We start from the raw sequence: 15,745 nt of genomic DNA, 5'->3' as shown, positions 1-15,745 counted from the left end.
GTTGGACTCAGACAAATGCCCAAGGAGGTGAAGGAATGCAGAAGGGCTTACTTCAAGCGGGGTAAGGTGAGTCACATGTTTGACCATGTGTCCATCCGAGTCAGACTAAAGAGAGCGGGGCTTCCACCCGTTCTGGCTGAGCGGCTGAAACGGCTCCAGTAGTTGTTCAAAGCTAAAATAATGTGATGAATCTGGAATAAACCGGGCCCCTCTGGGCGTCATTAAAGTTTCATCTCGTCAAATGAATATAATAAATGTGATGGAACTGGCCTCCACACAAAAAAAGCCACGAGTTACTCCTCCACAGTTCACATCCATTATAGACGGGGCTTAAGACGTGACTTAGTAAATTGAGATTGAAGCTTTGTCTAAAGTCTTTATGAACTTCTGAACTCCATTTTACTCCCCACGTTAATAAACAGGGACACAGCACGTCTCTTTAAGCTAAATAACGAAGCAGTGAAGCACACTGACACAACTCAGCCGCATGCAAAACAATTCCAAAGGGACGGACGAGCACATCGAAATGTGTTAAAGATTAAGAGCTCCATACCTGCCAGATTAATGCGTCTCAGGCGTTCCAAGGAGGAAGCACCTGGAGGCTTCATCCCCATCGGGGTCTCTGAAGAACACGATGCTGAACTACGAACCGATAAACACACATGAGCTCTGGTGAAGCGAACGTATCGGTTGTTTATGCACCGTCACAACAAAATGAAATCCAGTTAGAGGTCCAGCCAACAGGTGTTCCACCCGACTGGATCTCACGTCTCATCGGGTCCATTGGACCTGGCTGGGTCTGATGCCATGGCCCTGCTGATGCCCCGCCCACTCCTCACGGAGGTCTGGATCGTGGTCCATGCCTACTACCAACTATTCATACACTCTGTCATACTCATTGAATGTGTTGTAACTGTGTAATGATTCCTTCTGTACACATGACATCTTTTGTTCAGTCCATCCTGGAGAGGGATCCTCCTGTTGCTCTCCTGAAGGTTTCTTCACTTTTTTCCCGTGAAAGGGTTTCTTCTGTTTCTTGGGAGTTGTTCCTGATCCGATGTGAGGTCCTGGGTCAGGGATGTCTATGTGTACAGATGGTTAAAGCCCTCTGAGGCAAATTTGTAATATCGGGCTGTACAAAATAAACTGAATTTAAATTGAATGTCATGGCTGTGCTGGTGTGTTCAGGGCCGCTCGTACTTCCAGGGGCCTTTTATAATGGCTGCTTCCATCATTCATGTTGCTAGTTACACCTGCTCCTGTGCCACGACGAGTCAACATGTCTGCCATACACAAAGGTACCATGCGCAAAGGATTGTGGGTCAGGAGTCAGAAAAGCATCCCTGTCGCCTAGTGCAGGAGGACATCTTGGTATTTTTTGCATTTGACACACTATGTTTGAGGACATATTGCATTGCCTTCTGGCACACTGGACAGAATGGCAGGACGAGGACTGGAAGGCAGTTAGATGACGAACACATCCAACACGAGTTCTCAGCATTAGCATTTAGCTCAAAGCGTTATGGTTTCCCTCGACCAGCTGAGTCATAGTGTTGGATTTCAATTCAAACCAGATGCATTCTCAGTTTAGGGTATGATTTATATACATTTTTGTATTTATTCTCATTATTTACCCAAGTGTTTTGTTACAATTAAAATATATATATATTTTTTCCCATAAAATCTTAGGTATAAAAACCAAAGTATGGTGTACATGTTCTATTACCTTGTCATTTGCAAGTGTTGAATGTAAAAACAAATGTCCCAACATCACACTGATGTATACTTGGTTTCCAGGAGCAACGGGAGTTTTCTCCATCTTCATACCATTTTAAACGATCATATCCTCCGTGCGCCACATTCATTGTAATTGGAACCACCTCAAAGTAAAACTTCAAAACATCGATACAAACGTAACGGGGGCGACATCCATCCGTGCCATTGGACTGCAAGTCTTTAATAACAAAAAAAAGAAAGAAAAGGAAAACACCCCTCCATACAAAAGTATCTGTACATGGTCGCTTCCTGAACTGTAAAGCATCTTGTGGAAATGAGAGAACACGGTTCATCTTTGAACACAGTCAACGGTCGGCAGACCACGGCACCGGACCTGCTCCGCAGAGCGGGCTGCCGGGGTCCTGCAGGTGTCGAGTCCGTCCTTGTCATGGCGGGCGATGCAAAGCGGTTTCCATGACAACGGTGACATCAGTCTAACATTTGACAACATGAATGAGCGACATCCCACAAAGGTTGATTTCCTTTGAAAACAAAGCGCATGAAATTGTTGGGAGACATAAATAAAGCAATAATTGAATACCAGTGCAAGAAAGCATTCAGACGAGGAGACACGGGGCCAACGAAACACAGACGCTGAGACGCTCCAACCGAACAGTTACATTTGGGTTTCCTGATGAGACTCAGTGGACGTCACATTAACATTAATATCGATAGGGTATGTTAAAATTAAAGAATATTAAATGAGAATAATAGAGAACATGGACAGAAAAACAATTGCACCGTATCCCTGCCGTGTGCCGTGAGCACCAACCTCCTCTAAAGACCTGAAGAGAGACTCGACTCCCGTGTGGAGAGGGAGTCGAGGGGGGGGGGGGGGGGGGCGTGTGTCACGGTTTGGGAATATCTCAAAGGGGCTTTCACCTCACTTTGTGGCAGCAAAATCCTGCCAGGTTCAAAGGTCATCGGTGGGATGACTTGCCACTGCGGTTGAATGCTAATGTGAAGCCCCGACACACGGGTACACAACACGCCCCCCCCCCACCGCCCCGCACCCTGGAGGAAGGCTCAGGGAGCGTCCTAACACGTTCCTCTAACTGGGCGGCTAAAGGTGGAAGTGCTGGGACAGCAGACTCGATCGCTTTGATAAAACTGCTGCTTGCGACCATTCTCCAAGTGGGTTTGATAACTGACCAATTGTCTCTAAAAATAATCAATAAGCTGCCGCATTGAAACTGAAAGGCTGCACTGAGTGTGGATGTGAATCCTGTGATTGCAGTAAGCTGGAAAACAAAGTGGGAGTGGTTCACATATGTTCCCCAGGTATGGAACCAGCTACAATAACTCTGAATAATGATCCCATCCATTGTTAAAAAATATATTAATGCTGCCATCAAACAATAAAAAGGAAAGCTGGCTGTCCCAATACCTGCACTCTTAACTGTATTGAATTTGAAAGATTACGATGGAAATGTTTACATTAAGTGCAAATTGGTCGTTATTCCAGAATAGCTCATATGATTCTTGATGCTGCGGAAAGCAGCCGTCCTCGTGTCCCTCGAGTTTGTCCAAAGCCCCTGTGGAGGTTCTGGCCACGCCTCCCTCTTTATTCAGGTCCTCACTTCTCAGAGTTCTTGCGCGGCGTGCGGAAGCTGGACATGTTCTCGTTCAGCGCATAGATGCGCCTCGAGAACTCCTCAAAGCCGGCGGCGTCCAGCTCTCCCAGCACCTGCTCGTCACACTCCACGGCGACCGCGTGGTCCACGGGGATGCAGCGGTAGTCTTCCGTCTGGGACTCGTCTGCTATCTCTAAACCCAACCCCACCCCCATCCCCAGGCCTAAACCGGTGGCCTCCGTGCCCATGATCTCCTCGGCTTGCTCCACAGAGCAGCGCAGCTCCGGCGCCGGGCCGACTGGCGCCGTCCCCGGTACCAAAGAGCCGTTCATGGCGCCCGTGTGCTCGCTAGTTGCCACCATTTCCTCACCGGTCTCCGGCACTGTAGAAGAGTCGGGCGCGACGGTGCTGCTGGGCGGGAGCTCCTCCGTCTCTTCTCCTTTATCTTCTGAGGTGTAGAGGCTTCCGCGGCGTTCCGCCTCCACGCCCTCCCCCTTCTCTTCCTTCTGCCCTCCCTCCTCACTGGACTCCGTAGTCTTGGCCAGGTTAAGGGAGGCCATGCCGGCATTGAGGGAGGAGGACAGGTGTTTGGGTGAAGGCGAGGGTGGGGCGAGGCCCACCGGGGGCTGCTCCTCCCCCATGGCTGTGTTGTAGCTGGGTGGAGGAGTCGGCTTGTACTGGTCGGCCTCCGAGCTCGCCCTTTTCCTCAGGCCTCGGTCCGGGGAGCTGGTGTGGCAGGGCTGGCCTATCTCTGAGGCAGCGGACACGGCGAGCTGAGACTTGGTCGGCACTGGGATGGAGCTGGAGACATGGTGTCTGTCACTGTGAGGACCAAAGAGAGAGAGAGAGACGAGAAATGTTTAAGGACACGTCAAAAAAACAATCTCACTACTTCTAAGTGTGGAATCAAACTCCAGACACGACTTGGTCTGGATTTGATTTATTACGGTCGGCAACGATCTCCACAGCCAGCGTAACAATGAAGAGTCAAAAGAGACAGACAGCTATTGGGACCAGGTTCTCCATTTATCTCACCCCTCCACCTAAAGCGCTTAACTCCATCCCCCTGGTCCAGGAGAAACAGCTGCAGCTCTTTGAAAATCACTCCGACTTACAACACTCAGAAAACATTTGTACATCCTGCGAGACGTGGAAGTGCGGCGCGGGCGTCCGCCCAAGTATTTCAGACATTTACCTCTTCAACAGATAACAGACTCGGGATCTGGGGACCCGATGCTTGGCCCCAGTACAGGAGCCATGCATTGATTTAAATAAGGGCCTTACCGCCTTCTGCCGATCGGCCCGAATGAAAGGACTACTTAGCGTGGCCATTCCACTGTGTTAAGAGCCGAGGCCCTGTACTGTCGGGGTCACAGGTGAAGCTGGGCCTCCCTGTGCGCTCTCGAGATGGACGTGTGAGGACAAATCTCTGCTTTATTCAGTTGGACATACAGGTAAAATGGATGTGCTTGTACATGGTCTCCTGCAGTGTCGTTATGGAACGTGGACCAGCGCTCTGCCTGATGGGCAGCTCCACCACCAAACACATGACGGCTTGTAAGAAGGGACCTTGACCCTCGGCAGCACCGTGGCGTGCCGAGGTGGACCTGTCGGGGCTCACAGGCGGGACACTCTGCTGAGACGCTGGTCTGGCCTTAACCCTTGTGTTGCCTTAGGGTCATTTTGACCCGAATCAATATTACACCCTCCCCCCGCCTTTGGGTCATTTTGACCCGATTCAATGTTTAACCCTCCTGTTACCTTTATATTTACTAACATATTTTACCCTTTGGGTTCAATTTGACGCCAGCAATTAAAACCTCCAGAAAATTATTAGAATTAATATTGTTTTCCAAGTTTAAGTGTGAGGCACTTTATGTTTGTTTGTTGACTACCGAAAGAACACCGACATTAAACATTGAATGGGGTCAAATTAATCCTAAGGCGGGGGGAGGGTGTAATATTGATTCGGGTCAAAATGACCCTAAGGCAACACAAGGGTTAAGGGAAACGTGTCAAACTTCAAAGCGCCTGTGATACAGTAAGTGAGAACCATTCACGCTCGTCCTGAGGTACAACGGTAACGAGGTGGAAACACCTCATGACATTTAAGCTAATTGGAGGCATACAGATGAACATGTCGGCCGCCAGCCGAGGTCAGCGTGAAGACAATGAAGGTTTTGGGGAATGACTTGGTGCCGTGAGGGGGCCGAGCAGGAGAAGGACTGGGCTGAACTCGTCCATCAAAACACAACATTTAATACGACCGGCTTCAGCCTGCTCCCGCCCCCTTTGCAGCAAAGCCTTTTGGGGCTAAATGGAAACAATGTGCCCTTTAACACTTAATTTGATAAATGTAAGAGAAGAAGGAGTGATCGACCATCGTGGGCGTTCTGGAAGACAAAACAAATTAAAAATAATTCTGATTCGGTAGAAGGGAAAAAAGACGGATGAAAAGACAATTATCATTTAATTAAGTGGAAAATGTGATTCAGGCTCTTTGAAACCGGAGACAACTGGTACTGAGCGAAAAGTTAAAGGTTTCCTATCATTTATAATAAGCTAATAAGTGACTCCTACATATTGGACTTTCGGCATGATTGGGTGGCTTTGATTTGAATTATTATTAGCCCTTTTCTTCCATTCCCCCCTCCAGCTGGCTCTCTATTATGATCCAGTTGGTCTGATTGTAGCTAATGTATTTCTGACACTGGCAGAAAAATCACATGGTCACCACACCACGTTTGTTTTATGAGGAATTTTGGATTTGGCCCGTGTCATTGGGTTCCACTCCGTCTCTCTTTTGGCCTCTTGCTCTGCTGTTTGTGCGATGCAGCGCTGTGCGGGGAACAGAGAGGCTGGGTGTGTCGGGAGGACTCCAGCCAGCAAACCTCTGGGAAGTCATAACAAATGTTTCCCTCACATTTTAACTATATTTCAATGTTTTTTTTAATGTGAGCAATTAGGCGACACGGATGGCCACTGTGAGCATGTGGGCTGATTAAGGTTGCTGGGAGACAGAACCGCTAAAACACACGTCCTGATGTTATTTGGAAAAGCTGGAACTACGACAGGTCCAGTACTGAGACTGTATGAGCTGACTTGTTGACATTTTCATATTCTTGATATACATTTACTCTGTTCCGATTGTGACATGTCCTTCTCATTGCATTACAATTATTCTGAAATTCTTATTCCTTAAACTGTTATTCCTTAAACAAAGTTCTCGGGAGGATAACGTGCGTCGGTCTTGGTCCAGACTGAACCATCTCGACGAATATTGGATAGATTGCCATGAGGTTAGGGACGTAGTGTATATTCATTGTCCCCACAGGATGAATCCTCCTACTTCGGTGGTCCGTTGACCTTTCCCCTAGCGCCACCAGCAGGTCAAAGTCTTCAGAGCCGTCTCTATGTGTGCCCCCTCCCTCTGGAACTCTCTCCCCAAACTCAACCGAGACCGTTGATGACAGTGGGGGCTCCACGGTAGCTCTGACACATGACAGATAATCAGCAGCGGGCAACGCTTCGTGAAAACAGGTCAATACTTTCGTATTAATACCTGCACTCAAAGAAATGACTCATTGGATGAACTCAATTAAATTGTTGGCAGGTTTTCCATCCAATAATTATATGAAACTCCAACTCAAATTTAGCACATCAGTGCAATAATGTAATTAAGTTAGTCCAACTCATTTGTATCAAATACATCTAAAATAAAATAACGATATTTATTAAATTTAATTAATTGATGTTTGTCCAACTCAAAATATAAACTAACTAACTAACAAAATATGCAAACTCCACACAGAAGGAATGCCCCGACTGGGAATTTAACCCACGGCCCTCTGGCTGTGAGGTAACAGTGCTAGCCACTAAACCACCATACAGCCCTGAAAGTGTGTTCACCTCATGTAAACAACTGATTTTCAGCTGGCGCATGCGCAAAGGGTAGTCCTCAATGAAACACATTTATTTTGAGTTGATATGCACACCATCTAACCTAAATAAATCTAATCAATGAAAGTATTCATACATTTTGTGTTACACCCATTAAATATAAACATCTATTTTTGTAATTGATTTATTTAAATGTATCAAACAATATTTAAATGTGTCACCTCGAAGAAGGGCTTGAATCGTTTTTGTGAGTGTAACCTAAATAAATCTAATAAATGAAAGTATTCATACATTTTGTGTTACACCCATTCAATATAAATATCTTCGTTTTGTAATTGATTTATTTAAATGTATCAAACAATATTTAAATGTGTCACCTCTAAGAAGGGCTTGAATCGTTTTTTTGAGTGTGTAGGACTAATGATGCAGCGATTGGCCTCAGCTGTAGGACACATACTAAACACCAAACTAAGGCGGTGGACATGGTCACCTTTACTCTGGTGCAGCCTCACAGTTCCGCAGACTCGTAGTTTTGTTGAAATAAATTAAATATTCACTGCGTCAGTGTTCTGTGAGACTTCACTCCTGGTCTGCTGCCAGGCATCCCCGAGTCATGACACACACGTTACTTGATGACTGCCGAGTTAGATGCTGCGGCCGACTAGCAGCAGTTATTGAGCATGCAATGATGTTATTGGGCGCGTCTTTAGCATTCCTCATCCCATAAGTGTGCTTAATGTGTTCAACTTTCTGCCGCAATGGCAACTACAATTACTCTATCAGTATTCATTTGAGGAAAGTGCCGTCCATATGTCCACTATTAAAAAGAAAGGAGCTTTACAATAGGAGGCTCACATTTCAAACTCTCTGTGCAGCGTGAATGTGGTCTGAGGCTTCGTGACAAGCAAAGTGAATTCATAGCAGCAGCTTGATACCCCATCCTGATGGGAAAAAGGCCTGTTGCTCATCCAAAAGGTTGGATTCACAGCTGCACAGTGATAGGCTCCTTCCACTGGTAGCTACCACAGACAGTCAGTCAACTGCTGCATCAGCCAGACAAAAGCTTCAGTGCACACTGGAAGTGCAGCCGAGATGTCTCTGCCTTAATCACCGAGCAGAAAACCTGACATGCCGAGACAAAAATAGCCATAATTCCTTTTTTTCTGGTCCACTCTCTTCCTTTCCACCGCTGATGTCAAAGCTGGCATATTACAGGCCGACTCAGGAATTTTAGTAAGCCAGAACTTTTCGATGTCCAACCCCGGATCGGCTTCACAAGATTCTCCTGTGCATGTCAGATCCCCGCTAAGGAGCCGCGATGTTGAGCCAAAACCAACAACGGCAGATAAGATGTGTCCGTTTGATGTGGTTTAGGGAAATCCCTGTGAAACTTAAAGAGCAAACATTACTAAGAATTCGATATGTGCTGTGGTGGAAGCTACGTTTTCTTTTTGCTTTAACAGGGCAGCACTTATTGACCGTCTGGCCTTTGAAGACAGGGACTCACCACAGCGCCGCATGAGCACATGAGCAACACCATCAGCACCATCAGCAAGCTGACAATACCAACACCCCGTACACTATAACGACGGTTAGAACTATAATGTGACTTTTGTAAGTTACATATCACTCTTCGTACCATCTATCTCGTCACTACTGGTTTTAGAGCATTGCTCATGTATGTGTACTGTCCCTGTTAATTAAACAAATAAATAGGCTGTGTTTATATGTGTGTGTGTGTGTGTGTGTGTGTGTGTACAGTAAGTATGAAGCTACAGTCTGGTTATCGGAGCCTCGCCTGGAAACAGAGGAAGAATGGAAACTACAGGGAACAGCCTGGCTCTGTCCAAAGGTAACAAGCTCCCTAGCAGCACCGCTAAAGCTCCCGATTAAACAAACCAGATATGATGTGCACACGGTGTACACACGGTGCAACGACGACAACATATCTTTTTTGGTGCACAGCGACTTCCTGTTCTGCTCCCGATCTTTACTCTATGCTAAATGTTGATTCCACTTAGTAATTGATAAAGAAAAAGCTTTGGATTAGCAGTATTCTACACGATGTTTGTGGAGGGCAAACATGTTAAAATAATATCCATGTCATTTGTCAAAAAAGAAAAAAAAGATATCATGTAAAAGTAATGTGAACGTGTGCTTGGTGAGAGAAATGGTTTAACGAGGGAGAACTGGAATGGAAATGGCATTATTATTCCCAACGGATAAGGGGAAGTGGTGTTTGGAGAACAAGTGTAGCTTTACAGAATATCACATGAACAGGGAAAAAAAAAATATCCTTGATTAATCCTTCCAAAAGACCATCCGCTATTGAATAAATATAATAAATATGAATACATATAGTAAATCCAGAGAGCACCTGTCGGGCTTAATGTACCTTGCCAATGCTTATTTTAGATATATACATTCTCGATGATCTCCTTTGATCTTTCTGACGAGCCTGCAGGTTTCTTTCCTCAGGCCATCAGGATTGTGAACTCCGACCTCACCAGGACCCCACATAGACCCACAACTGCCCTCTTAGGCACACACACACACACACACACACACTTACTGTAAATATTGTGTTTTTGTAAATAGTGTGTACTTGTTGCGCTTGCACATTCCTGCTGAGCATTGCCACTTTCATTTCACTGCACACCCTGTGTGTGTATGTGACAAATAAAACATCTTGAATCTCTTGAATCTTAACAAAGAATCGGTTTCTGGGACCGTCTCTGTCTGCCTCTGGGTTATAGATTCACCATTTACCGCTGCGTTTTATCCTTCAGCAAGATTATTCCTGGACTTTTTCTATTATGACATGTTATGATGTGTTTCTGAGACGGTACTGTTTGGAAATGATATGATCAGCAGCTCACCAGACGAGAATCATATAGCTCACTGCACAACGGACATTGTGGTTACACCCTTCTCATTCTCACATGCACCCAGCTTTTCATCTTTATTCAATAGTATAAAATGTTCAAGATGAGCCCGCTATGCCCTCCTGGTGTGGGTCTCGGCGCGTCGGGACGGGCTCTCCCTGCAGACTGGATGCACGCTGAATTAGTTCTATAAGGAGGAGGAACCGTTTCCAAATGTGCTCTGGAACGTAGCCCTTGGTCATATCCTTCATCACATCATCCTTGTTGGGATGCGTGGAAGGAAGAAAAGAGGTGGCAAGGAGGGATAGAGGAAGCAGAGGAGTCTCTCTCGCTCTCGCAGCCTATAAGGTAATTATCTGCAGCTGCCATGCAGCTTTTATTTTTATGCATCCATATTTCATGAGTTGGCTCTCAGCGCTGGAAATTGTATCTGAATATAGGCAAGAGGGCGAAAGCCAGACTGGAACTGATACGGGCAGGACAAGAGAAGAAGTGTGAAGAACAATCAATGAAAATCCTCCTTATTACAGGAAATTGTGAAACGGTCACATCCTCACCCAAATCTTTCAGTTAGACTGTAGTCGCAATACGCATGGTCTTATGATGAGGTTTTTCAATATAGGAGCATATTGATGAATATATGTGTTGTTCCATAAGACAAGTAGCTAAGCCTCCTGTACAAAATGAGAGCGCTAATCTAACTTCTCGGTAAGAAGGCAGATTCACGTTATCCCTCCCGTTGAACTATTCCTTTCAGGTGTCGCTAAATCTCCCCCTGAGGAGCTCCTTGTGCCAGCGACTGATCTCAAGACACGTTTCAGAAGCTCAGCGCTGCTCGAGAGACAGCGTCTTGATTCTCAGCTTCAGAGTAGCTGTCGCTCCTGTCCCTGTGGCCTCGTTGTCGTACATGGAGGGCGGGCGGGGGCACACACACACACACACACACACACACACACACACACACACACACACACACACACACACACACACACACACACACACACACACACACACACACACACACACACACACACACACACACACACACACACACACACACACACACACACACACACACACACACTTCCCATTAAGGAGGGGGGATGGGGTGCGGTGGAGGGCTGATTTGAAAACTCAGGCTTTTCATGGCTTCTTTCCTTTCAAAACAAAAGATTATTCAATTAATGTGTGTAATACACATTTTCCCCTTTGCTGACCCCGGCAGAGGAGTGGAGATCAAAGACAGCTTTGTCTTCCATCGGGCAGTGGAGCTGAAGTCGGACGCAGACCGACTCGTGGGTTTTAGTGAAGGGTTACTCACAGGCCATAAGCCTGTAGAAGGAGAGGGCAGAGATCTAAGCATTCCACTTCAGGGGGACAAAGTGGCTGCTGCAAATCTCATCAAGCACTTCTTTTTCATTTTACAAGTGGAGGCACTGAGAGTGTGCAGAAGCGCTAGATTGCTACAAAGGCAAAGTAGGTTGCATTCTTAACATGACCTAATACACACATTTTCTTTGTGCTGTGTCAGAGCAAACTTCTGTTATTAGTACAGTTCTTACAGTGCTTACTTACACTAGAACAATCTTAAAGAGATTGCAAAACCGGGTGTAAATACATAATGCATTCCTATTGAGTAACTTACTGTGGTGAATCTGAACTAAACTTTTAAAACACCATAACACAGTGTACGAGGCAGCGGGAGACCAGCGACGTCAGTGCTCTGAGGCAAAATGACTGGTTTTGTTAATGGAGTCTCGTGGCTTTGACGGGAGCACAGATAACAGCTTCAGGTCCCCGTAGGAAAAGGCTGTTTTCTGGCAAGGTGAAGTGGTGAAAGTATTCTAACACGGATATATTACATATATATACACACACATACATACATATATATATGTATATATATTTTTTATATATATATATACACATATATATATACACACACACAGCAGGACATTGCTTTGCTCCCATGCTGGTGCTTCTGTATGTTTCTACAAACTCCATCAACTGCATGCACCGCGAGTACGGAGAAGTACTTCATATAACCCTGCTTCAGAAAAAGGTGTACTGTCCCTTTAAAAGAGGTATTTCATGTCTCAGTTAGTGTGAGAAGACCTCAGGATGTGGACTATTTTTACACCGCGCACCAACAGTATCCCGGGAAAAATAAATCCTAATTTTAAAAGCACTTAAAATCCTCCAACAAGTACATAGAAAAATATTGAGCCCTTTTTTCTGCTAAATTATAATGTAGCTATTTTTGTCTTTCAGTTGGTTGGGGATTGGTGTTATGGTGTGTTGGCAAGTGATTGTTTTTAATGTGGTTAGGGAGGAACAGATTTTGCACATGTCCCATTATTTTAAAAGCCAGATTCATACTCGTACATAAATCCTTCCGAGGTGCAAAGTGTTGTTCTGATTCTCACCATCGGACCAGCAGGCCGTGCTCCAGAAAGTTCTTCAGGTTGGGTAGTGTCTGCTGCAGGTCCGGGGTGGTCAAGCCGTGTTGATATCTCAGCTGCAAGACAAGGGAACACACACCGCGTCATTAACCTCAAACAACCTACCGCGTCCTTCAACCCGCAGACTTACGCATATAATGTGCGGCGGGTGGGCGCTACAGCCAATCACTCGGACACGCATGCACATTCTCCGTGTTTGGGTGTCGCTCAGGAGAAGAAAGAAATACCACCTACAGGAGAGGTCTGAAGCCGACATTCTTTCGCCATGACGCGCTCTTCCTCCCCCCCCCCCCTGATCGGACCATTACTCATCTGGACACACAATGGGCATCCTTCCCTGATAACAGGCATGCACGCTAATATGTAAGGTGTGTGGAAAGACGGGGGATGAGATGCGGGTGGCGAGGAAGAATAAAAAAACACTGTTAAAACATCTGGACGAAATGGTGCAGAGAGAGAGAAACCCGGTTATATTCTCCCATGATCTCTGCCTCACTCGTCTGTGGATCAACATCTACATTTGGCCTTGAATGTTCCCTCCCTCGTACCACAGCGCTTTATTTCATGACGATAGAATCAAATCCAGTGATCTTATTTTATTTTTTAAATAGAAAAAAAAAGAAATCAACAAGGCCACCTTGAAACTCCAGCTCGGTGCCAGAAATGTCTCCAACAGTCGAGCAATGTCACAGCGAGACAGCTCGTGTCCTAAGGAGTTTATTTAACCTACATTACTGAACAGCAGAGGAGAATCACGACGCACGTCCGGCCTATATCTCTGAGGCCCCCCACACACACACACACACACACACACAGCTGACATCTGTTTCATTTCCACTCGGGTGCCACGGCAACCACTCTGCTTTAAAAAACTTTTGATGAAGAGATGCAGCCCACATGACTCCGAAACATCACTCACCGGGGATGACTGCTTCTTTGTGTATGCGCACATAATGGATGACTGGCATGATGGCAGAGGACAGAGAAATACATCTTTGAGCCTTCCAGGGGCAAAGGTCACATTTCCCCGCTTTGCATAGAAAAGTTTAGGAAAAGACAAACGACTCTCAGGGTATCATCAGCCCCCAAAACCCATCCATACTCGTTTCCTTGTGGTAATTTCCGTGATATTCTGCCGTAGTGGCTCTGGTAAAGCTGGACTCATGGCGAGAGGTGTAGCATAGGATGGAGCACTCAAAGACCATGTGTGTCAACTTTGGATTCCACATAGAAATCCCATTTGGTGTGAATAGCTGCCAGGATAACGTGTAAACTGTGATATGGACGGAGGATTCAAGGATTAGTTATCGTCATCATGCAACACGGGAATGAGCAACTACTTACAGTTTAAGCCCATTTTCAGCACAAGAGAAACACGACTAAACACAAAGGGAAGTGCATTCCTGTTGTGCATTTTATTTTATCTTTACATCAGGGGGAGCAACAAAGACACTTCTCTGGGAGGATAACATCGCCGACTTCTTAAAAACTCAACAGGAAAACATTGGCCATCAACTGTGACTGTGTTTGAGCACCATGATGTAAACACAGAGTCCACCTCCTCTCGTCCCACCGGAGTCCTGATGAACGATGGATCCAGGTCTCTGAGAAGACGTGGGCTTAACGGTCACCGACCTCCCGTCGCTTAGTTTTATTTGATCCATCTCATTTTCCTGCAACTGGACACCAGAGACAGCCAGGAGCATGCTGGGTAGTGTTCTGTCATTCTGTCATACGCCGCAAGAGCTCCAGTAATAATAATAATTTTGACACTTGCCAAAATGTCAAAATTATTGTCAAAACCATTCTGTATCAATGTTCCAGTGTGTGTGTGTGTGTGTGTGTGTGTGTGTTCTGGCCTTAAACGGACAGACATGACAGTATCGGAGGAAGACTTTATCAAAAGAAGCTCAGATGGAGGGAGTGGGTCAAGGGTTAGTCGCCTCAAAAAACCCAGATGGTGATGGAACTGTCCAAAACCTGTGCGAAACAACAAGAGATCCATTCATGGCTCGGACTAAACCTCAGGGTCTGACCGAATGACAGCGGTGCGCCGGCCAGCTGAACGGAATTGGGTTTAAAGTGGCGGGCCAAGATCAATAACACCACCAGTTTAGAAACACACAGAGCACAGCAACATTGGGCGAGAGCGGGGGAGGGGGGGATCGGAGGGGGCAGATGCAACAAAAAAAAGAAGAAGGAAAATCCTAATCTCATGCCTATTTTAAGGATACGGTCTACTCTAGAGAATATAAATCGGATAATAGCTAAGCATAAATAATACAGCTTCAGTGAAGGTAAATCGCGTTCGCTGGGCATGCTGCCTGTTTCTTTAATTCTCAGACGAAAGGCGTGAAAAAAATGCTATCTATAAATTGCAACACTCGCCTTGAGCCATGAATTGTGTCCAATGGTCTCCTGTCAGACCCACAGTGTGGCTATGTCCCATATATATATATATATATATATATGAGAGAGAGAGCGAGAGAGAGAGAGAGAGAGCGAGAGATAAAGTCTCCTATTGTTCTCCTCACGTGAAGAGATGTTGCCGAGCTCGAAACTGGATATGGGTGCAGACAGGAGAGTAATTGGTGACATCATTCACTACATTACCATGCAGCTCGCTGTGGAGGATTAAAAATAGAGTCCAGGACTCTTCATGATGTATTCCTCCGTCAGGCCGGCACGGAAGAACTGGAAACTTGTGTACGTTCACGCGGGCTTTTGCCAAATCTCTGCCAGTGGGCACCAACAACACCTGCGCTAAGTGTCTGGTTGGCAGCGGTGCAGAGCCGCTGGCACCGGGTGTCTCTGCGATGATTCGCATTAAACACATCCAGACAGTTTGGAATAGTGCGGCCCCTGAAGCCGACCCAGCGCTCAGCTAGCCAGACACTATCAATATTCATAAACTGGTCTGGCCCTCCCTGGTGCAAGCTGCGTTAAGAGTTCCCCCCAGAGCGGCCTTTCACGGGTATATATATACGTGTTGCTCATGGCCTTCAGCATGGGAAGGAATATATATCCTAGATGCTGAAAACTTCAACCCCCTCCCTTCGTCTCTGAGCAGAAAGAAAATAGTACGGCAGAAAAACATGAGTGACATCTGAGAGAAAAGAGAGGAAACGTGTGAGGTGGCCTAAAGAGA

General features: G+C 46.0%; 1 protein-coding gene across 1 annotated transcript in view; it reads right to left on the bottom strand.

Annotated features, from left to right (window-relative positions):
• Nucleotides 1-1,593: 1,593 nt before the first annotated feature.
• Nucleotides 1,594-15,745, bottom strand: part of uvrag (UV radiation resistance associated gene) — an 84,337-nt gene continuing 70,185 nt past the window's right edge. The window contains exons 14-15 of the mRNA XM_056443074.1: nucleotides 12,562-12,653; nucleotides 1,594-4,172 (exon numbers count right to left, since the gene is read on the bottom strand). Coding sequence (XP_056299049.1) covers nucleotides 3,353-4,172; nucleotides 12,562-12,653 — 912 coding nt within the window. The 3' untranslated portion in view covers nucleotides 1,594-3,352. The remainder of the gene's footprint in view (nucleotides 4,173-12,561; nucleotides 12,654-15,745) is intronic.

This window comes from Pseudoliparis swirei, chromosome 3, assembly GCF_029220125.1.
Source record: "Pseudoliparis swirei isolate HS2019 ecotype Mariana Trench chromosome 3, NWPU_hadal_v1, whole genome shotgun sequence".
Classification (NCBI taxonomy): domain Eukaryota; kingdom Metazoa; phylum Chordata; class Actinopteri; order Perciformes; family Liparidae; genus Pseudoliparis; species Pseudoliparis swirei.
The sequence above is the reverse complement of the archived record's forward strand: the minus strand, read 5'-3'. Positions and strand labels throughout refer to the sequence as shown.